The sequence below is a fragment of the Pyxicephalus adspersus genome, chromosome 8 (genome assembly GCF_032062135.1).
Source record: "Pyxicephalus adspersus chromosome 8, UCB_Pads_2.0, whole genome shotgun sequence".
In the NCBI taxonomy this organism is placed as follows: domain Eukaryota; kingdom Metazoa; phylum Chordata; class Amphibia; order Anura; family Pyxicephalidae; genus Pyxicephalus; species Pyxicephalus adspersus.
In genome coordinates, this window is record NC_092865.1 from 15,550,923 (window position 1) to 15,572,632 (window position 21,710).

Genomic DNA, 21,710 nt, shown 5'->3' on the forward strand with positions numbered 1-21,710 from the left:
TATGGCAGCAAATGGAAGCTAATCGAGAATCGACAATTTCCTTTCTGCCATGTTTCTACAAACATTCTTCAAAGGAAGCTGGCAAGATGTGGAAATTGTCATTGCTTGTTTTCAGTCCTGGACAAGATCCATTCTAGGTTTGCTGGATTACCCAGAAAGTGTATCTTCTCCAGCCTTGGGGTGCTTTAATAAATCAGGCACAATGACCCAGTCCTTAACACCATCTTTCTTACTTCTGCATATCATGTGAGATCAATCAGTTGACAAGATTTATTTCAGATGATTTATGAACCCTTCGACAATGCAAGTGCCATGCAAGGCAAAATAAGTAAAATTAACGGAGAATCATATATTTATATTAAAAGCAAGCTGTCACAGTTTTACCACTGAAAGACATACAATGAAGATATCTGCATAAAGTAAGTTATGACTAGTTCTCTTTAGACGGGAGATAATTTATAATTGGATATTCAACAGGTTTAATTTAGATTTTGATAAATAAAACTGCTGACTACTACTCCTGTCGGTTGCACTTCCTGGCATTGTGCATGTACATCAGCCATCTCAAACTGAGCACCATGAAGTAGGTTTGCACTATTTGGTTTCAAAAATTATAGCTCAGGTTATGTAGTTGCAAAAAGGATTGCACTAACTGTGTGGGTGTAAATAAATAAGCAGTAAAACTTACCTTATTCCAAGTTCCAAGGAATGCGGCACTCTGTTCTTGCCAATGCTCCAGATCAGTGGTCGCCAATCGGTGGTCTGCAGGAAAATTTTGGTGGTCCAAAAGGCTATGGGGGATCAGAGAAGAGTGGGAGAGCACTGGCTGTCTTGTAAGTGAGGCACAAGGTAGGTTTTTCTCTAAAACTAACTACCCCTGAACAAAACAAGTACACAACCCTTGTACAATGAGGTGTACAAAGAGTAAATCATAATTTCTCCCAGAGTTCGGGTTTAAGTGTAGCTGGAGGCACACTAGATTTTTGGGCTAGGCTCCACCATTGCAATCCAAGTGCCTAGTACTGCCTGCAGAAAACTTGTTTGTACTCCTGGACCTGAATCCTTCCACCTGGTAAAAACAAGCTCCATAATTTTTGAATAAATTAATTTTATTTAAATATTCTATTATATTAGGTTAAAATTGCTACCTTGACACCAATATTTTGAAGTAACTATCTGGGGCTTTGAAAATTTGCAAGTTACATTATAATGTACATTTACAAATTACATTGCAGTTACTTTATGGTAATTACAGTAATATTTTTCTCTTTTTCTTCCTAGCTTAAACCTGATAAATGAAAATATATATGTAAAGGTTCCAAATACAATCCCAATAAAAAAGGGTATAATAATTTAGAATAAATTAGAAGTTAAAAAGTCTGGCACTCATTAAGGAAAAAAAACTGGCAATATAAAATGCAAATATCTAAATATCTAAAGTTGCCCATCCATACCTACATGACCTACCACTAAAATCCCATCAATTCTGACTGCAAAACTTTGATGAATTCAGCTAGTTGCAAAGTTTTCCTATCCCGTTTTGCCTCTAGCAGATTCCTATTGGACAGTACAAGAGTTTATTACAGAGATAAGCTAAATGCAATGCACCGTAGGGGTGGGGGTTGTCAATTTATATGGAGAAAATACTCCAGTCATTTAGAAGTGATCTCCCAAGGGTGGCTTAGGATTTTCCTTAACTTGAATATCCACTAATATGAACTTAAGTTCATATTACAATGTATTGTAATAGAAATGTTTCTGTACCTTGTAATGCTGGTAATTAGCAAATAAAACTGATTGAAATTCTATAGATTAGCTAATGGAACTGGTAAAAGTATGGTGCCACGTCCAATCCAAGAATGCAAAACATACAAATCCGTAACAATGCCTGTTTGTATGTTTTGTATTCATAAAGCTGACTGAAATAAAAAAAATGTTGATAGCAATATCCATCCTGAATTTTGGTTAAGTGTGTTTTGCGGGTGGAGGGGAAGTTCATACCTGGTGCAGGTGAGCACTAGGTAAAGTCCATTTGGAGTAGGGAAGCTGGGTCATCCAGCAAATCTGAAATGGATTTCCTAAAAGTAATTTGCTTTTTGTTAGCAAATATTTCCTGGACCAAATCCATTCCAGGTTTGATGGATCACTGATGAAAGTGTGTCCTTTCCAGTCTTGGAGAGGTTTAATAAATCAGGTCCAATGTGTTTACTTACCTAAGTGAATTATCATTTTGCAAAGAGAATGTTCACTTTATGAACGAAGTGAAGCTGTGCTTACTTCAGCCATCCAATCACGTGCAAGGAAAAATAATGTTTTTGGTTTTACGTATTTTATTCAATGTGAATTTGTCACTGAATTCACTAAACTAAGTGAAATATTTCCTACAAGCAGGTCATACACTTTGCTAAGTAACAACCTATATTCCTTTGTGAACCACAATGTGATTGGAGTGACAAAGAGCTGCACAGAAAAGCTTGAACGGTTTCTCCCTTGCATTGAGGATAAACTGTAACTAACAACTAACCAATTTTAACGATCCCTCTGGGAACAACAATTATTTATTTAATGACTTCTTCAGATGAGAGAATAATTACAATTGGAACACTGTTATCCAAACAATTACAATATACTAGATTTGCAAGCCATTTTACTACAGCTTCTATGGGGACTGTTATGAATACTGTACAGGTGTTCTTTAAAGGGCATTGTTTACTTGGAAGGTATTACACAGTGCTCAGCTCCACCTCTTCGCTTTCTGATCTTCTATCTGATTCTGTACGTTGTCCTATGTCCCTGTGTCATCTGGGCAGGCTCTTCCTGCTGTCGCTTTCCACTCTGTAGCTTTCACCCTGCTTTTGTCTAGGAATGTGTCATGGCTTTCCCTATGCTGTTTGGCTTCTTTTCATTGAGCTTCTCTGGTCTGTGTCATTGGGCTGCCTGGCTCTGCCTCCTTTATGTTCTATTTAAAGCCTTCAAGCTGTATGTGAGATGGAGGGAGCTAAACAGAGCATTCAGCTCATTCCCGGGTCCTAAAGGTCACTGGCTGTATGGGAATGCCCATGAGGTAAGCCATATATCTGAGATTATTTATTGTTACCTTTCATTTATATAGCACTGTGAGGGGTTACGCTCAGGATCACCTTTGCGGGGGTCAAAGGACACTTGTCTGGTTCATCCAACTCAGATTACAAACCGAGTATAAGTGTTAAGATGGCTTGCAGCCAGGTTTATTGAAGGTTGCAGATAAAATAACAAAACTGCAAAAGAAAACCTTGCCTGTCCGGCACTTACTTTACATCTGACATTCCTGTCTATCAGCTGGAGGGCTTCTCCCTGTCAGCTCCAAACAAAGCTTTCAGCAACCTTCTGCTCACTTTTCAGCTCACTCACCCATACTGACTTTCTGAGTCTCTCAGCCGAGCTCCCTTACAGACCGACTGTCTGTGTCTCCAAATAGAGCTGCACTGACACAAACCCCTGTCTGTGTCTCTCCAAGCCAAGTTGAGCCCGCACAGACCCCTGTCTGTGTCTCTTCAAGTGAAGCTGAGCCCGCACAGACCACTGTCTGTGTCTCTCCAAGTTAAGCTACTGACTAAGCTCCTGGCTCTATATTATATCCCCACCCTTAGTGCTTCTTCATTAATTATCTCACAGGTGAGAGTCTTCCACCTGCTACTCCACACAGGAGAGGAATCTTGGGCAATTATACCTCACATAAAAGTGGAATCCTGGGCAAATATATCTCCCTTCCACCTCCAATCCTGCCTTGGTGTCACAAGCACCGACATATAACGTAGAGTTTTGCAAGTCCACAGTCACGTCATTCACTGTCTCTCAAAGGGGCTCACAATCTAATGTTCCTACCATGGTCATATGTCATAATACAACCTGAGGCAAATTTGAGAAGAAGCCATTTAACCTAACTGTATGTTTTGTAAGTGAGGAAATAAATGGAGTACCCAGAGGAAACCCATGCAAGCACGGGGAGAACCTGCAAAATCCATGCAGATAGTGTCCTGGCCAAGATTTAAACCTAGGACCTAGCACTGCAAAGGCCAGAGTGCTAACCACTGAGCTAACCACAATGCCCCTATTTAACCAAAATGGGGAGAGAATAGCAGAATAGGGTGCATTGCTTTATTTTTGTTGTACAGCAGAAAAAAGACCCTGTTGCCAGAATATTTATTTCAACAAAAAGGTTCTAGCACAAATATATATGCACCTAACATTTTATTCACCTGCAAATCGTTCCTCGTGTAGACATCTAAAATGCCTGAAACTTTTACTGGGGCCGGCATCTTGGATAGGATATCAACAGACTAAGGCTACGTACACACCTGCAATAATTGTTGTCAGAAAACTAAACGATTAACGACCGCTCAACGATTATTCATGATTATTTTGTTCAAATATAATCCAGCAATATTGTACACACACAAGATACGATTGTTTGAACGATGCAGGAAGTGACGTCTACAGGAGAAAGTGTCTCACAGAACAATCCAGGATCACTAAACAACCGTACACACAATGGATAGCGAATGATCGTCGCTCAATCAGATCTGCCGGAATGGTCATTCAATTCCAGCGACATTCCTCATTCATTGGCGTCGCTTATCGGACGATCAGTCATTAGTCCTTCGTTTTCAACAATAAATATTGCACGTTTGTACATAGCCTTAGGTATACTCTCAAGTAGTGTTTCTAAACTTTTTTTTTAACAGGGGAACCCTTGAAATAGTTTTCAGGTCTTTCAGGTCTTGGTGAACCCCTTCTGTGATTGCTATATCCACAGCTATATTCAGTGATCGTTTTCAGTACATTTTGTATCATCCCACTTTGTTTTCTATGTTCATTAGCAAATCATTTTTTTTAGATCTGTTGAAAAAATCATAACTGTAGATACTGTCAGTGAAAGCATTTTTTGTTATAAACTTAGACTTAAGAATGAGGTAAAATTGTAAATTCTGCCTAGCTGTAAACCTTGGAAATTATGGAGGAATAGCCTGGAATTAATTGGAAAAGCAGAACAATTTTGCCCTTGTACGGGTAATGCCTTACCTATTCCCACATAGATTTTAATATATTTGTGCATAGTGCTTCACACAGTGAAAAAGTCCTAATACAATAAAATCACAAATACCAAACAAAACAATAAAAGGTAGATCCAGTGTCAAGCATTGTCCAGAAATGTAAATACATCAACAATTGCAATTACCCAACAAGTGGTGATATTTACCTAAATGATAGGTCCCCTGCAAAGTGGTACTTGCAAAGCAAATATTCAAATTGATCAGCCTTTGAATTGATACTAATGAAACCAATGATAAGAACATTAACACTGGTCACATTTCACCAAAAAAGGCCATATAATGGAGTTAAAAGCATTTCCATAAAAAGTTTGCATTGTAAACAAAATGTAGACGTATTTCTATGGGAATGGGCCCATCCATGCTTACAATGCCTTGTAAAGAGCAGCAATTTCCTTTAGGTTGCCTATCGGGTTTGCCAAAAACATGCACATACCCAATAGGCAGACCATTGGACCAATCATCGCAAAGCAACAGCTTAGGGTTGTAAGCCTGGAAAGAGATGTACATCCTTTATGTAAGGAAATTTGTAACAGGTTTAAAATAATTACCTACCTAACTTTCCTACATATATCCTAAAGTGAATAAAATGTATTTACTAAACTACAAGGCAACAGCTTAAGAAAAAATGGCTTATTTTTCCATGGAGAACATAAAGATTTGTCAACTGAATTGGATGGTACATCATAACAGGTAGATGTCTTCCCTCTGCTATCAATATACCTTTGGGCTGAATAAAATATGTAATTTGAGATAAGGTTTCTGTCTGTAGGCCCCTGATCTGTATTGATTACATTACAGCAGTAATTGTAGTAATCTGTACAGCTATCGGAGGTCTGGAGTTTGGACTATACTTATGATATCAAGGATGTCTTCTGATAGTTAGATATCTGATAATGTGTCTTTGTTATCTTTTGTTGTTGTACTTTTGGTGTACGGCCGCATGGTATATGGCTCTAGCACGTCTTTTAATGATGCATAATAAATCTGCGCTCTTACTTTGCTTGAGTTACCATAAACCACATTCTCTGTGCTAAGGTCATCACTGAATAATGTCTTCTGTAAACTTGAAACACTAAGATATTCTGATGCATGTTACTATGTACCACGGACATTTCTTTCCAAACAGCTAAAACAAAAAATAATGGGAGCAGGCTGGCTCCCTAAAAGAATTCCAAAATAAAGGTGATTCTGTATTTGGTGCCTCTGCCCCGCTGCCTTGCAAGTTGGACAATTAATGTTCATCTCCGCAGTGATGTGACCACCCATCCCGTACATCTGAACAAAGTGGGAATTTCTATTTTATGTATTACAGAAATTCAGATGTGTGCAATAACACTAACCAGTTATGGATCATCACAAGTTTCTTTTACGATTGAGTTTGTGTCTTTATATGAATCTTAGTTCCACGGTGATGGAAAAGACTTGGATATCATTATGCGTTATTCTGAACAGTATCCATATGCCTACCCACTATGGATGGGGAATTTCTTTGCATCATTGACTGTCTGTCATCCTGATTATGCCAAGACCATTCTCTCTAGACAGGGTAAGTCCTGATATTTATGACATTGAATTGAATTATTTATATATAATGCTGACTTCTAATAGTAGTATTTTTTTTTGACAGATCCAAAGGATAATTTTGGCTATTACTTCATTACTCCATGGATTGGTAAGTATCATTATTTGAACAGAAAACAGTTCTCCAAAAATTAAAAGCAATGTGATTTATGTTTTGTACATTAGAGACTAGGTGTTGGAGTGGACTAGATTCTCTTTTAAACATAATCTGTACATGCATAATTCCCATTTGCTGCCCCATCTACTCCACCTTCAGTCAGGTTTAATGTTGTAGCTTCTCTTCCACGCAGGTGTCAACATTTCACTACAAAAAACAATTTATTAACGCCAACTTCCTCAGAGGCATGCAAAGTGTTAGTGATTATTTAGAACAGGGGTGTCAAACTCAAAAACGCAGTGGGCCAAAGTCAAGGGCCAGCCTTGATATTTATATCTTCTAGATTGTAAGCTCTTCGGGGCAGGGTCCTCTCCTCCTGTATCACTGTCTGTATTAGTCACTGTCTGTATTAGTCTGTCATTTGCAATCCCTATTTAATGTACAGCGCTGCGTAATATGTTGGCGCTATATAAATCCTGTTTAATAATAAAAATTGAAAAAATATCTACATTTGAGAAAGGTCACTAATAAATGTCAACAGAGGAGGGGGCGCTTGTGGGTCCTGATTGACGTGCCAGCAGAGCATTCTGCTGTATTAGTATTAGCGGTGCATGTACTATCTACTGGCGGGCCAACTCTAGTAGAAATTTGGTATTTTCTTGAGGGCCAAATATAATTCTGGCCCACAGGCCTGAGTTTGACTCCCCTGGTTTAGAACATTGTTTCTCAATTGGGGTTACTCCAGACTTTGCTAGGGGTTCCTTGAGCAATGAGCAATTTGGGGCTCTCAACTCAGTTTACCTGACCCCAATAATCTTTTTGGGTATCTGTAAGGATGACATTCTTCCTTATGGCCGGCAATGTACGAGGCATTCTTAATGACCACTTCTCTAATATACTGTGAGCTGTGGATGTAATAATTATAGCAGGGGTTCCTAAGATCTGAAATTATTCAAGGTGTTCCCCCATGGTAAAAAAAAATGAGAAAGGCTGTTTAGAATATTACAGCTTTCAGGAGTTAAATTGGCCCTGGTCATTACTGAATCTAATGAAGAATACAAGTATGCAGAACTGGATAATAAATTGGTTAAGCTATACTCTATACCCACACACTAAACTTGTTCTTGGACATTGCAAATGGCTCACCCAATCCATCCAGTAGTTGTTGACAACTTTCAATGGCCACCAGATAGATTTGCTAAGCCAATATATAATTGATGAGCTCCAAATTTAGGCCAATAAAGACTGAAGTTTTGAATCCTGTTGGATTTCTCAAATGATCTAAGATCAGTTGGTTTTCTGTAAATTTTTCCTTTAATACATTTTGATTTAAAATGAGTATGTAGCTCAGATGTTCAGATAATCACTACACTATATGTGTGAAGGAAACAAAAAGATACATTCAAGCAATTGGCATTCTTTCAGCTCAGTTTCTTTCTTTGTAAATTAATCTTGCACATATTATACAGTACATTTAATTTTAATATTCCATGAAGAAAGAAAGAGTGTGAAATCCCTGCACAACTTTATAAAAATCTATCTGTGAATCTTAAACTGATTTGTGTCTTTCATAATCTTTTTCAATCATTTAGGTAAAGGGTTGCTGGTGTTATCGGGCCAGAAATGGTACCAGCACCGTAAGCTGCTGACGCCCGCCTTCCATTATGATGTGTTGAAGCCATACGTCAAACTGATGTCAGACTGTGTGAATGTCATGCTGGTAATTACAAAAAGCATATATTAGTATGTTTAATTCAAATCATAGCTGAAATAAGGATTTAATTTATCATAGGGCTCTATTTAAAAAACAGAGAATCTGACTTTCCCTTAAACATTTCCTTGTGGGAATCAATTACTGCCTATTTATGTTAAATAATCAGTCTTGTGCATATGAAATAAATATACAGTAATTTACTTTTCACACAGTTGGATAATTGATTTAAATTCTAAACTCCTTTTTGTAGCTGTCCAAAACTACCAATAGGATTTTTCCTTTTAATTTTTAAATCTGATTGGTTGTTATAAGTAGCACATCTTTCTTTCAAACAGTTTCATTACATATGGTGATAATGTGTAATGAATGTCTCAGTGCTAATATATTCTGTTTATTGTATTTCTTATGATTTGTAGGTTCTTTTATTATCTTTTAATAAATTATATTGTTTTGTTTTTTTTTATATATTTTTTACCATTATTTTAGGATAAATGGGATTGTATCACCCCAGATAAGAATCCAGTGGAACTCTTCCATCATGTCAGTCTTATGACACTGGACACTATCATGAAATGTGCCTTCAGTTACCAAAGCAACTGCCAATATGACAGGTTAGTATCCGAGAATTTATTCACCAGCTTCCATTATTGAAAAATTCAAGCTTAATACAGCATACTAAAGGGCTTGCCATAGAAAAAAATACATATATAATGCACTATTCTTCTATCAATAAGTCCCCTCTGTAACATTGCCTGTTGATCCTCCCAGCAGAACTGTTATGTTTCACATTCTTCAACCAATCTGTAAAGTTAGAGTGTTAAACAGATGTTATAAATACCCATTTAGCAGTTTTTACAATAGTAGTTATTTATATGGTGTACACATTTTTTCCAAAGATAACAGACAGACAGTTGTAACTGCCTAAAAAGTGGAACTGAAGTATCAAAATATGTCTCCTATTCAAAGTCCATTGAAAACTACATAGCCTGTTAAGACAACCCTGACCACCAGGTGGCATTGCTGTTGTGTGATTTTGTTGCAGAATCAACAGTGTAGTCACCCAATCCAGGATCTCCTAGCACAGAGGTAGGCAAACTCCGGCCTTTAGGCCAGATACGACCTAGCCAATATTCCAGTCCGGCCTAACGCCCCCCTAGGTATTTATTATTGGATCTGGCCTAATTGAATTGTTGCGTTGTCGCGAGTTCCTGCGATATCATCGAGTTCCTGCACAGTAACCCCAATTACTATGCCTAAAGAGCAGAAGCAACACGCAGTTACCAGCCTCAGAAGGTAGACCTCGAACCTCATGACTTCAACCCCGAATGGACTGACAAATTATTCCTCGTCCAACGCAGCAACAAAGCCCTGTGTTTAGTGTGCAACGACACCAACAGCACTTTCAAGCAGTCGAATCTCAGGAGGCATTTTGATGCTAAGCACACTCACACGTACGGAGACTACACCGCGGATGAACGGAAGACTGAGGGCTGCTCGCTTGCAGTCACGGTTGGAAAAAACCTTTCCTTGGACACCTTGTTTCTTCTGGCCTAGTGTGCCTTCTTGACCTCCTGAAATGGCCTAGTAGTCCAAAAAGTTTGCTGACCCCTGTCCTAGCAGGATCAGTCAATAGAAATGTGGTACAACCAAAAAAATGTGCTTAATATTATTATTAATAATAATAATAATAATTATTATTATTATTAATAATAATAATAATAAACAGGATGTATATAGCGCCAACATAGTATGCAGCGCTGTGATATATAATGTTAGATATTTAAATTTTAAGACATTTTAAGAATAATTATATGCTAACTGTTCAGCAGCCAAAACACAATAGGCTCTGTTTATAAACAGGGAAATCCTTTCCACCATTCCTAGATGGAGAATCAATTACTGTCATTGAAACACATGGACCTGGAAGGTTCTCCAGGGAATGTCAGATTCATTGTTTTAAAAATAGACCCCAAAAGGATGTATAAAATATGAAAACAATGTTGTGCTGTCCTCAGCAACCAATCACCTTCTAAAATTTTCCAGCAAAAGTTAAAACTGAGTCAAGAGATCAATTGGCTGCTGTAGTCATTCCTAAAACACTAAGTGATTAACTATTTTTTTCTCTGCTTTTGGAAGAAAATATTTGCCTGTATTTGAGCCCGTAGAAAGAAATGAGGCTTACTTTAGATATATTGGTTGAATAGAATATATTTCTTTTTATTAATGGACCCTCCATTACCATCAGCTAGAATTTTTACTGCAGCTCTGCAGAAATGTTTAAAATGTATAAAGTAATGTGGACTGTAATAAAATCTGATCATTCCATGGTCTAGTTTTATTGCTCATTGAGCAGATTTACCCTTGAATCTTCCAAGGAGTCTTCCATTTTACTTCTATTCAGGAGGCAATTAAACATGGAGGTGTGCTCTTTTTTTGTTTTGGTGGCAATAATCACCAGAATACGAAATGAGCTTTTAGACATATTTAAATGATAATTAAAATCTGAATTGTACAGAGAAGCCAAGGAGCTTTTAGTAAACCTGGGACACAGTAAAAAGGAAATATGTCTCGATATGATTTTGTACTCCTGATGAATTCTGATTCAACAATCATCAAAAAGGAAAACTAACAATAAATGGACAGCAGCAACTTAAGTGTTAGTTCTGCAAACCAGAGAGATGTTGTAAAAATTTGCAATTTGCTGAATAGAAGCCAACAGTTTCATCCAAGTTGCGGAATCTTTTAGATTCTCTTGCATGTAAGCAGCAGCTACGAATGAAGAGATATTTCAAGTGGCACAAAGTTTTATAACCCTCTATTGTATAATGCATGTGTGCATGGGCAATGGTTTTATGGCAAGGCATGATAAAAGTTGTATATATATATATATATATATATATATATATATATAGAGAGAGAGAGAGAGAGAGAGAGAGAGAGAAGCTTAATACCATGCTTTTATCTGTATTTGTTTATCTTCTCCTTAGTGAAAGTGCCTACATCAAGGCGGTATATGATCTCTCTTACCTGGTGGATTATAGATTCACCTGTCTGCCTTATCACAGCGATTTTATTTTCCACCTGAGTCCCCATGGATTCCGATTCAGGAGAGCTCTAAGGATAGCACATCAGCATACAGGTATACATATACATCTGACATATTTTGTCTTTATGATATTTCTTTGCACCCCTATCCCCATACATTTCCATTCGGGAGAGCAAAAAGGACAGTGCATTTGCACAGAGGTTTGCTTTATTTGTGTTATGGTAGATAAAAGCCTAATATTATTATTATTAATAATAAAGAGGATTTATATAGCGCCAACATATTACGCAGCGCTGTACATTAAATAGGGGTTGCAAATGACAGACTAAAATAGACAGTGATACAGGAGAGGAGGACCCTGCCCCGAAGAGCTTACAATCTAGTAATGTTCTCAAATATATATTGTCTGGTGGTTCTGAGTAGAGATAATACCCCGTTCAATACTTATACAATTAATCCTGCATTCAGTGACAGCTTCTAGTTGCTATATAACTTTCAGCACCCCTTGAAAATATATGATCAGCAGCAGTCTTACCTAGTCTAATACATATTTATATATAACGCATTTCCTACTTTACATAATTTTTAGCATGTCTACGTGAAAAGGTAAGTTCCAATAAACCATGTACTTTAAAATAGACATCAATCACAGTGGCCCCTTTAGTAACATGTAGTAACATCTAGTATAACTTTTTTTTTAGCCACCTCTCCAAGTACTATAGGAACCTATTAGTCTACACTTCCATCTCCCTCCCCTAGGTGTCAGTACCACATTAGTTTATAAGAATTTTCCTGGGCTATAACTATAGAAATGAAGCTCAATGGACCCAGGGTTATCAGATTGGTAAATGAGATACCTCAATTTGTTTAGCTCTCCCTATTTGGTGCATAGTTGGTGAGCAGTAAAGTTCAGGTAGCTTTGTATTCTGCAACATTTTTATATGGTTCATTTCTAATAGATGCAGTTATTAAGGAAAGGAAAGAATCCCACAAGAAAGAGAAAGAGTTGGCGAAGATTCTTCAGAAGAGACATCGGGATTTTCTGGACATTCTTCTCTGTGCTAAGGTTAAGAGAATGTATTTATCTGCATTTATCTAATGAAGAGAGGAATCGCTACAATACAATTAATGGTATAGAATATATTTAGCGTTGATCTCCAGGATAATCCTATCCCCGACACTCTAGCTCCAAATCTTTTCTTCCCATGTACTTCTGGTGGGGTTTGTGTCATCATCACGGCCTCTTACTCGTGTCTGTCCAGTAAAGTGGTGTTTTCAGAATGAAGAAATAGATGCAATGGTGATATCAGCAATAGGGCACAGATGAGGACAGGGGGTGCATCTGCAGAGTTGGATCAATGATCCCGAAGACCCTGAAGAAGCACTGTCAAATGACTTGCACAGCAGATTTAGGTGAGCATATTTTGCTTCACATAGTAAAGAATACCTAAAAAGAAAGAGAAGGGAAGTAGATAGCTTTTATCTAGATACAGGCTTCAAATTTGTATCATTGTTTTGCTGATGTGTGGGAGTAGAACCATAAGAAACCAAAAAAAGTTGTTTGTCAGTAGCAGTATTTGGCATGCAGGGCCGGATTTCTCTAAAGACTACCTAGCACAGGGTGACATTTTTACATTTGTGGCTGTTGTAATATAATCATTATAATACATAGAAGTGCTTAGCATAGGCCTATTCTGCCCACAACCATCATGGCTCCCACCAATGACCCTCCACTTTTTCTCCAGTATTGACCCCTAGAAGCCAGATTAGGGGACATAAAAAGTACAAATCCAGGTCTGTTGGTTGATATTTTCCTTTTACGCAGGATGAGAACGGTCAGGGTTTGTCTGATGAGGACCTGCGTGCAGAGGTAGACACATTCATGTTTGAAGGACACGATACAACGGCCAGTGGCATCTCCTGGGCACTATACTGTATGGCCAAATACCCTGAACATCAGGAGAAATGTCGGGAGGAGATCAGAGAAGTCCTTGGAGATCGAAATACTGTGGAATTGTGAGAATTCTATTTATATTTTTGTATTGTGTAACATTGTACCAGCTTATTTTAAGGTGAAATCTTCCCAACAGAGCCACAGACAATATAGAGATTCTGAAAAATGTTTAGGAGCCCTTTCTTACTGTTGCTGTGCTTTAATGCATGCACATTAATGTTTAGTATTCCACAGGTTAAGGCCTATTTAATTTGGGTGTCCAATACAACTCCACACACCTAAACCAGGAAGGGATCAGCTTTTGTAATGCACCGCACCACAGCACACATATGGTATGTACAAAAAAATCAAAGTATACACAAAATATATGTTTTTAATAAACTAGGGAAATGAGAGATGGTCTCGGAGGACAGTCAATCAGCCACACTGGAGACAGACAAAAGACAGAGACAGCCAAAGTCTCGTAGATTGAAAATGTATGAGATTTGTACCATAAAATAATGAAAACTACATGGATTTTAGTCCCAAACATCATTTGTCATTTTCTGCTAACTTCCATCTTTTTGTAATGTTTGCCCTATACTTTTGTACTCCCTTCATACCTCCCATTGGTGCTGGGGTCATTCACATACAGGGTACAGTACCAAATAAATTTGTCCTTTCCTATATAATTCACAAAACATTACTCTTTGGACTTTTGAAAGAAAAATTCTGGAATTTGTGTAAATGAGAGAATCATTGACATATATAATAATTTTATCCACTAGGGAAGAGCGAGCAAATTTTAAAATTTGATCTTGCTGCAAATTGGGCCTTACTGAACATGTAAGCGAGAACAGTGTAAATTCGGCCGTCGGGATCAAATTTTTTGGGACCTGTGAAAGCAATCAGGGGAGCTCCCTTGATTGCTTTTGCAGCCCTGTAGTATGTGTTCTTGGATAGAGATTCTCTATCCAAGAACACAGAAGTCCAGCAGCTGTGCTCATCATGAATGAATGCAGCCGTGGGAATAATCCTGTGATGATTCCCATGGCTGCATTTATTGGTGAGCACAGCCGTGGGAGTCACACTAGCAGTAACACAATAACATTGCAGCTGATAGCATCTTCCGATGGGTCTGTGAAATCGAAATCTGTTCACCGAAATTTCGCGGACTCATCAGAAGTTTGAGGTAATTTTCGCGAGAATGTCAGAAGGATTCTCGCTCATCCCTAGTACTCCACCCCTTGCACTTGCACAGATGGTATCTTAGTCCCTTTACATCACTACATTTTTGAAAAAACAGTTAAATGGTTTTATTAGGTGGCCTATTTATTTGGGTGTGCAATACAACTCCACACACCTAAACCAGAAATGATCACCTTTTGTAATGGACTGCACAACAGCACACAGATGGTATGTACTTATAGAGAATAAATGTAGTTTTGGGTGGGTTTGCAAAATACATTGTAGTGCAATTTAAAATGAATGGCATTGCAACACTTAAGATGGGAGAAGATAGACTATCATAGGAGAACATGGGGCAATTCAGCAAACCTGTAAATAATTTATCATTTGCTTTAGTTGGCTAGGGTGCTTAGTCCTGGACCGGATCCATTCTAAGTCTGAATCAACCACATTCTTCCATGATCTTCGTCATTCCTGGAGAGCCTTATTATATCACTATATATGTATATATGATTTTTGTATTTGTAAACCATTGGTATTGGGGCAGAAATTGAATTTAAAAACTTGTATGTGATTAGGGAGGATCTGAGTAAGATGCCGTATATCACCATGTGTATTAAGGAGAGCATGCGTCTGTATCCACCCGTGCCAGGGATAGCTCGTGAACTTACCTCTCCAATAACTTTCTGTGATGGGCGGAGAATTCCTAAAGGTCAGGAATTGTTTCTAATTTTTTCAATATATCATCACTGGAATCACTGGAATATCTGACAAATGATTTTGGTTCTTATTGTGTTCCAGGTATTCATGTTCTGCTAAGTCTGTATGCTATTAATAGATGCTCCAGCTTGTGGGATGATCCAGAGGTAATTTCGGTTTTCTAATCTTTTCCATTTTATTGAACCATACAGATCAGTGAAAAAAATCAAACACTATAGCACTAAACACTTCAATGCAGAATATGAACAGAGAAAAGGTGCCCTGAGGATTAAGATAACAATATTTGTTCATGATGGAGTTCAATTGACCCTGAGCAAAATTTTATTTTTTCACTATTACAGTATTTATTAGATTTTGTATTTTTTGCCTATTCTTTGTACCACTTTGTACAATGTTTTGCTTCTTTAGTTCTTGATTGGACAAGATTCAGAACAAGTACATCTCCGAGACAAGAGTACAGACAACAATTTGTTTTATTTATATGAGAAAGTTGTTTAACTGCTTTTCTGTATAGAATGTGAACAATGGCTGTCTTCCTTACTTTTAGGTATTTGATCCATTGAGGTTTTCACCAGAAAATTCCTTTGAAAGACACTCACATGCTTTTCTGCCCTTCTCAGCTGGATCAAGGTATACACAAAATATATGGTTTTATTAAACTGAGGACATGAGAGATGGTCTATCCCTTGATTATTCGGGAAGAAAGGTGGGGGGGGAGTTAACCTAATTCAACTACTATTGGTTCCCCTCACCTTGCCACGATCAATGCATAGCGACCCTATCAGTACATCTTTTAATAGAGCAGGGGCATTGATATGGTCTAGGGGCATTGCTTTGGTCTAGGGGCATTGTTAGGTTTAGGACAGAGGCAGCCAAGGTCTCCTAGATTGAAAATTTATGAGACTTAAAACAATGAAAACTAGATGTTTTTTGTCTCCAACATCATCTCTTATTTTCTGCTAACTGACAAATTTGTGTACTGTTTCCCCTATATTCTGTACTCCCTTCATTCCTAACCATTGGTGCTGGGGCCATTCACATACAGGGTACAGTAGCAAATAAATTTATATTTTGCTATATTTTTTACCAAATATTATTCTGGAATTTGTAGAAATAAGAGAATGATTGGCATGTATAATGGTTGTATCCACCTCTTGCACTCCAGCTCCACATATGGTATCTTAGTCCCTTTATATCACTACATGTTTTGGAAAATAGTTAAATGGTTTCAATATGTGGGATAGGACCTTAAAAAATCCTGGGAACCAGGTGGCCAGTGGGTCTAAAAAAATACAATGAAGGCTTTACTGTTATGTGTGACATAGGAATCTGTTCCTTAACAGCCTTGTTATTTTTGCTGTTTTGGTATTTTTGTCAAGGCCTCTGTATATTACCAGCCAGACTCCATTGTTATGGCAGAAAGCAGAGTTTTTGACTGAGAGTAATTTCTTTCTATGGTTGAATTGTTTGCATTCAGAAAGGGCCTAGGGGTTGTGTACCGAAAATATCATCTTTGGATGGTGTTATATCTTAACAAATAACCCAGAGCAGCTAATCAGTAATCATCGTCCATTGTGCCTCCAGCACCAAACTAATAAAAAAGGAAAATCTGATTGTTTTTTCACAGTTAATACCGTATTTTTCGGACTATAAGACGCACTTTTTCTTCCCCAAAACTGGGGGGGAAAAGTGGGTGCGTCTTATACACCGAATACATGTTAAATATAATTAAAAAAAATCATACTCACCCGATACCGCGATCCCGCGATGCTGTGGGCTTCTTCTTCTCCTCGCTCTCCTCCTGGCTGCAGTGAGTGTCTCCTCCTCCTCTGAGCGAGGAGAAGCCGACACGCATACCCCAGCGATCCCATAAGCAGGCTGATCCAGCCTGCTTACCGGATCGCGAGGGCACGGGTGCCGGCTTCTCCTGGCTCTCCTCCCGGCTGCAGTGCGTGTCTCCTCCTCCTCCTCTGAGCGAGGAGAAGCCGGCACACGTGCCCTCGCGATCCGGTAAGCAGGCTGGATCGCGGTATCGGGTGAGTATGATTTTTTGGCACAGGGTGATCAGAAGGGGATACATTGTGTCAATGTATCCCCTTCTAATCACTCTGTGTCAATGTATCCCCTTCTAATCACTCTGTGTCAATGTATCCCCTTCTGATCACTCTGTGTCAGAGTGATTAGAAGGGGATACATTGACACAGAGTGATTAGAAGGCGATACATTGACACAGAGTGATTTTTTAGTATTTTGTTCAGAATCTTTTTTTTCTAGGTTTTTCTCCTTTAAAATTGGGTGCGTCTTATAGGCCGGAGCGTCTTATAGTCCGAAAAATACGGTACTTCTATTCCTAAATACAGGTAGTCCCTGGGTTACATGCAAGACAGGGACTGAAGGTTTGTTCTTAAGTTGAATTTGTATGTAAGTTGGAACAGGTACATTCTTTTAATAAATGCAATTAGGGCAGATGTTTGTCCCAACATAATATTAGGCAGCATGGTACTATATAAAATAATCACTGTGAGTTAATCACAAACAAAGGAAAAAAAAAATTATGGAGCCTAGATATTTCATTAACTTCTAGAGCAAGCTGTGATTTGATATGCAAAAAGAAACAACTGCAGTTTGTCTTGTCATTAAAGAGTTACAAGAAGCTGCAGAAAGAGCTTGGTCCTTAAGATCATCCACAAACTCAGCTGCATTTAGCAAAAGACTTTTTCTGCAAGTCCTGCAAACCACCCTCTCCCCTTATCAGGCATCCTGCACACCAACAAGCAGGGAAGCCCCGTTCGTATCTAAGAGTCGTCCGTATGTTGGATGTCTGTAACTCAGGAACTACCTGTAATTGTTTTCTATAGTGAATGTGATAAATTTAGCTATGTCAGCTGCCTAGTTGTGCTGATTTGGGGATTAGCGAAGGTAGACACCTCCTCTGTGACCACGCTGAGTGTCTCAGTGACCAAGTACCAGGCCTAAGCACAATCTGTCCCATGTGGGGTAGTGTGTCTGAGCCTATACAAATACTGACCTGACTGGTTCCTAAAGTTGGTATTTGCATAGAAAAAAAATGTGCAGCAGAGCTGTCACAGAGTTTATAGTTACAAGATAAGCAATATTTTGCCCTTTTTGGCATACAAATCCTTTGTTTTGTTTTTTGAGTGTGAAATGTAAATTACTTACTATAGTGCAAAAATATTTTAATATGACTTTACTAAGAAAAAACTAAGAGCTTTTTATTTCTCCTTCCAGAAACTGCATTGGACAGAACTTTGCAATGAATGAGATGAAGGTGGCCATCGCACTTACAATACAGAGATTTGAATTATACCCAGATAATGGAAAGGAACCCTTACTTCTTCCTCAGTTAGTCCTGCGATCCTTAAATGGAATACATCTAAACCTAAAGAAAATAGACTCTTCCAAATAGAATAAAGTATAATTTTATGAACTCAAATCACCTAAACCTGAAGAAAATAGTCTTTCAAAAAGAGCAAAGTGTAATTTTATGAACTGGCAATTTTTTTGTAATTTTATACTTCATTTTTGCAAAGAACAGGTTTATTAAACAATATATTAATGTGCACCTATTACACGGTGTGCCACTATATGTAGCCTGAGTCAGGGTTCATACAGTTCCTGCCAAATACTTAACAGGGTGCAATGATGTGACCAAGATTTATTTAGTAAGGCAAATAACATTGTGCCACGTCCAGTAATTCATAAAATTAAAATTTAACTTTTGTAGTCTTTTCCATTGATTACTTTGTTTTAGTCGTGTTTGCTCTTTTTTGGTACATAAGTCTTGCTAGTTAAATGTATTAGGGTGGTGGAGCACTGGACATCAAGCTTGATGGAATTTTTTGCCAAATCATTTGCTTGGTATCATGTGCCAGCTCTCTACTGCCTGGTGAAGCCCCAATGGGTTCTTGGTGGAGTCAGTGGGCCTGATTTATTAAAGCTCCCCTAACCTGGAAAGAATATACTTTCATCAGTGAAGCTGGGTGATCCAACAAACCTAGAGTGGATTTCTTCAAACTTAGTTGCTCTTTGCTAGCCAATGTTTTGAGTTCTGGACCAGGTTCATTCCAGGTTTGCTGGATTACCCTGCTTCACTGAAAAAATGTGTATTCTCTCCAGCTTTGGAGAGCTGTATTAAATCAGGCCCAGTGTGTATAGGTGAAAGGATTAGGACACCAAATGCTAAGAATTGGTGCAGATATTAATTTGTATTTTTTGTTGTAAAAAGAGTCTATCAATAATTAAAATACCAATACATTTCAGGGGTTATACACAAATATTTATTGCACAGGTCTTGAATTTATTTTGCAAAAACAACTTGTTAATCCAAGATTTAAATTCTTTAGAAGCTGGTATTTTTATATTGTCAAAAAAGCTTAATTAAGTGAACTGTACAATTTAGGATTTCCCCACCAAAATCTGCCTAACCATTCACAATAACTCCATGTCCTGAAGGAAGGAGATTTGTGTATGATACCTAAAATGCATTGGATTTCAACATTTAATAGATTATCATATCTGCGCCAATCCCTCCCTAACATGGCACTTTCATGCTTTTACTCTATATAAGCCTGAGGAAGACAGGTACACTTTAACATTTATTGGAGTAACAAGGTCCAGCTGCAGCCCAGGTAAGGCCAGAATTCAATGAGCATGAAGGTGAGTGTTAATAGGTGTGGTTGTTCTGAAAGGAGAACCTGTCACATTGCCCTGCATAGTTATACAATGTACAATTCTTCCCAGCTTTCCTCAATATTCCAGCATAAAAATACAGACACCCACCAATATGCAGGTAAACAAAGTGTTTGAAATCTCTATATTTTATCAATCTTAAACTTTTACGGACATAACTAAAAACTTTATTTCTTTATTTAGTATATAATGCTGTCCATGAATCACCTTATGCTCGTGAATCCTTATGCTCACCGGTGTAATATGGTTGGGTTAAACGAGTTCAACACGTGTCTTTTTCTTTTTACACACATGAATCATAGAGCTTGTTCATACTTTAAAGTTAAAAGGAAAGTAGGAAACTCTAGTGAACTCTCACACAGTGACTGTGTGGAGAGGGAGGCGCTCCCTATGAGCCAGGTCACACAAGTTCTTAACTTAAGCTTCCTTCTAGTTCTCAAAGTAAGTCCTCAACTTGTGTTAAAGGCACCTCTTAGAATATGTTTGACGGGTTACAGCAGAACCAAGGTAAAATTATAAGGCGACGTCCCTGCAATAAAATAAACTTACCCACCAGTTTGCATTTTTTTGGTACACTCAGTGCCACCATCTTCACTCGGTCTTTTTCTGGGTTTGGGTTTTCAGCCATTGTAATTGGCCATGCTGAATTGATGTAATGACGTGGGCAGGAGTTTATTTTTTTCCAGCAGCCAATGGTATACATAGGGTTTTGTTGATTTTTCATAGTTCCACTTTCAGCATGGCTTCTGGTAGTTTAACTCTTACATAAGCAAATCAAATGATACATTTCCCCGCAAATATGTTTTAATGTGAGGGGTTGTAGAATAATGGCAGTTCCTCTGGTAGGACAGGAGTTGCCCATTGATATGTTGCATAATATTACACTAAAATTAGTTTAAGTGAACACAACACTATGTAAAGATGGGGCTGTGTCATGTTATTAGACACCCCATATATCAAGCCTCATAATTGTGTTTCCTCGTTAACAGTACAATGCCACAAATTGTCCATAGGCAATGCTTACAAAACTTTGCAGCTCATTTTTTCGGATTCTAATGCCCTGGAATTACTTACTCTAACTTCAGTTATATTTATGTACCTATGTGAGCTTGGGATGTGAGTATTTTAGGTACGTATGTGTGTTTAATGATACATTTTATTATTTTTCACCTAGTAGACCTGAACTGCAGAATAATTGCTACAGTATATGAGATATCTAAAAATGTTAGCATTAACTAATTTATTAGCTTAGCCTAAAATTGTACCTTTTGTCTTGAATGCCAAAAAACTATCAGTGCATGTCCTAGTATGTTGGTGTGTAAGGCTAGAGCAGCCTTTCTCGCCCTTTTTACCATGGGGGAACCTCTGAAATAACTTTTAGGTCTTCGGATTACCCCTCCTACTATTACTATGTCCACAGCTCACACTACATTAGTGTGGTAGTCAAGGGAAGAATGCTAAACTACATTGCTGGCCATTGGGAAGAATAGCCACCCCAACATGTTTTGGAGGAACTATAGGGTTCTACAGAACCCTGGGTGAGGAACACTGTCTAGACATTCCTGTGCATACAGCCTCATCACTGTATATCTATGATGTGAAATCTAAGACAAGGCCACCTTGACTCC

At 38.0% G+C, this 21,710-nt stretch overlaps 1 protein-coding gene across 1 annotated transcript; it reads left to right on the top strand.

Annotated features, from left to right (window-relative positions):
• Positions 1–2,752: 2,752 nt before the first annotated feature.
• LOC140336476 (cytochrome P450 4B1-like) lies at positions 2,753–19,121 on the top strand. Its single transcript, XM_072419604.1, has 12 exons — positions 2,753–3,064; positions 6,495–6,639; positions 6,721–6,765; positions 8,364–8,491; positions 8,972–9,096; positions 11,473–11,624; positions 12,491–12,597; positions 13,357–13,547; positions 15,231–15,364; positions 15,454–15,518; positions 15,920–16,002; positions 18,622–19,121. Exons 1-12 carry the CDS (start codon positions 2,873–2,875, stop codon positions 18,797–18,799), a joined length of 1,545 nt encoding a protein of 514 aa, XP_072275705.1. The 5' UTR covers positions 2,753–2,872; the 3' UTR covers positions 18,800–19,121.
• Positions 19,122–21,710: the final 2,589 nt, after the last annotated feature.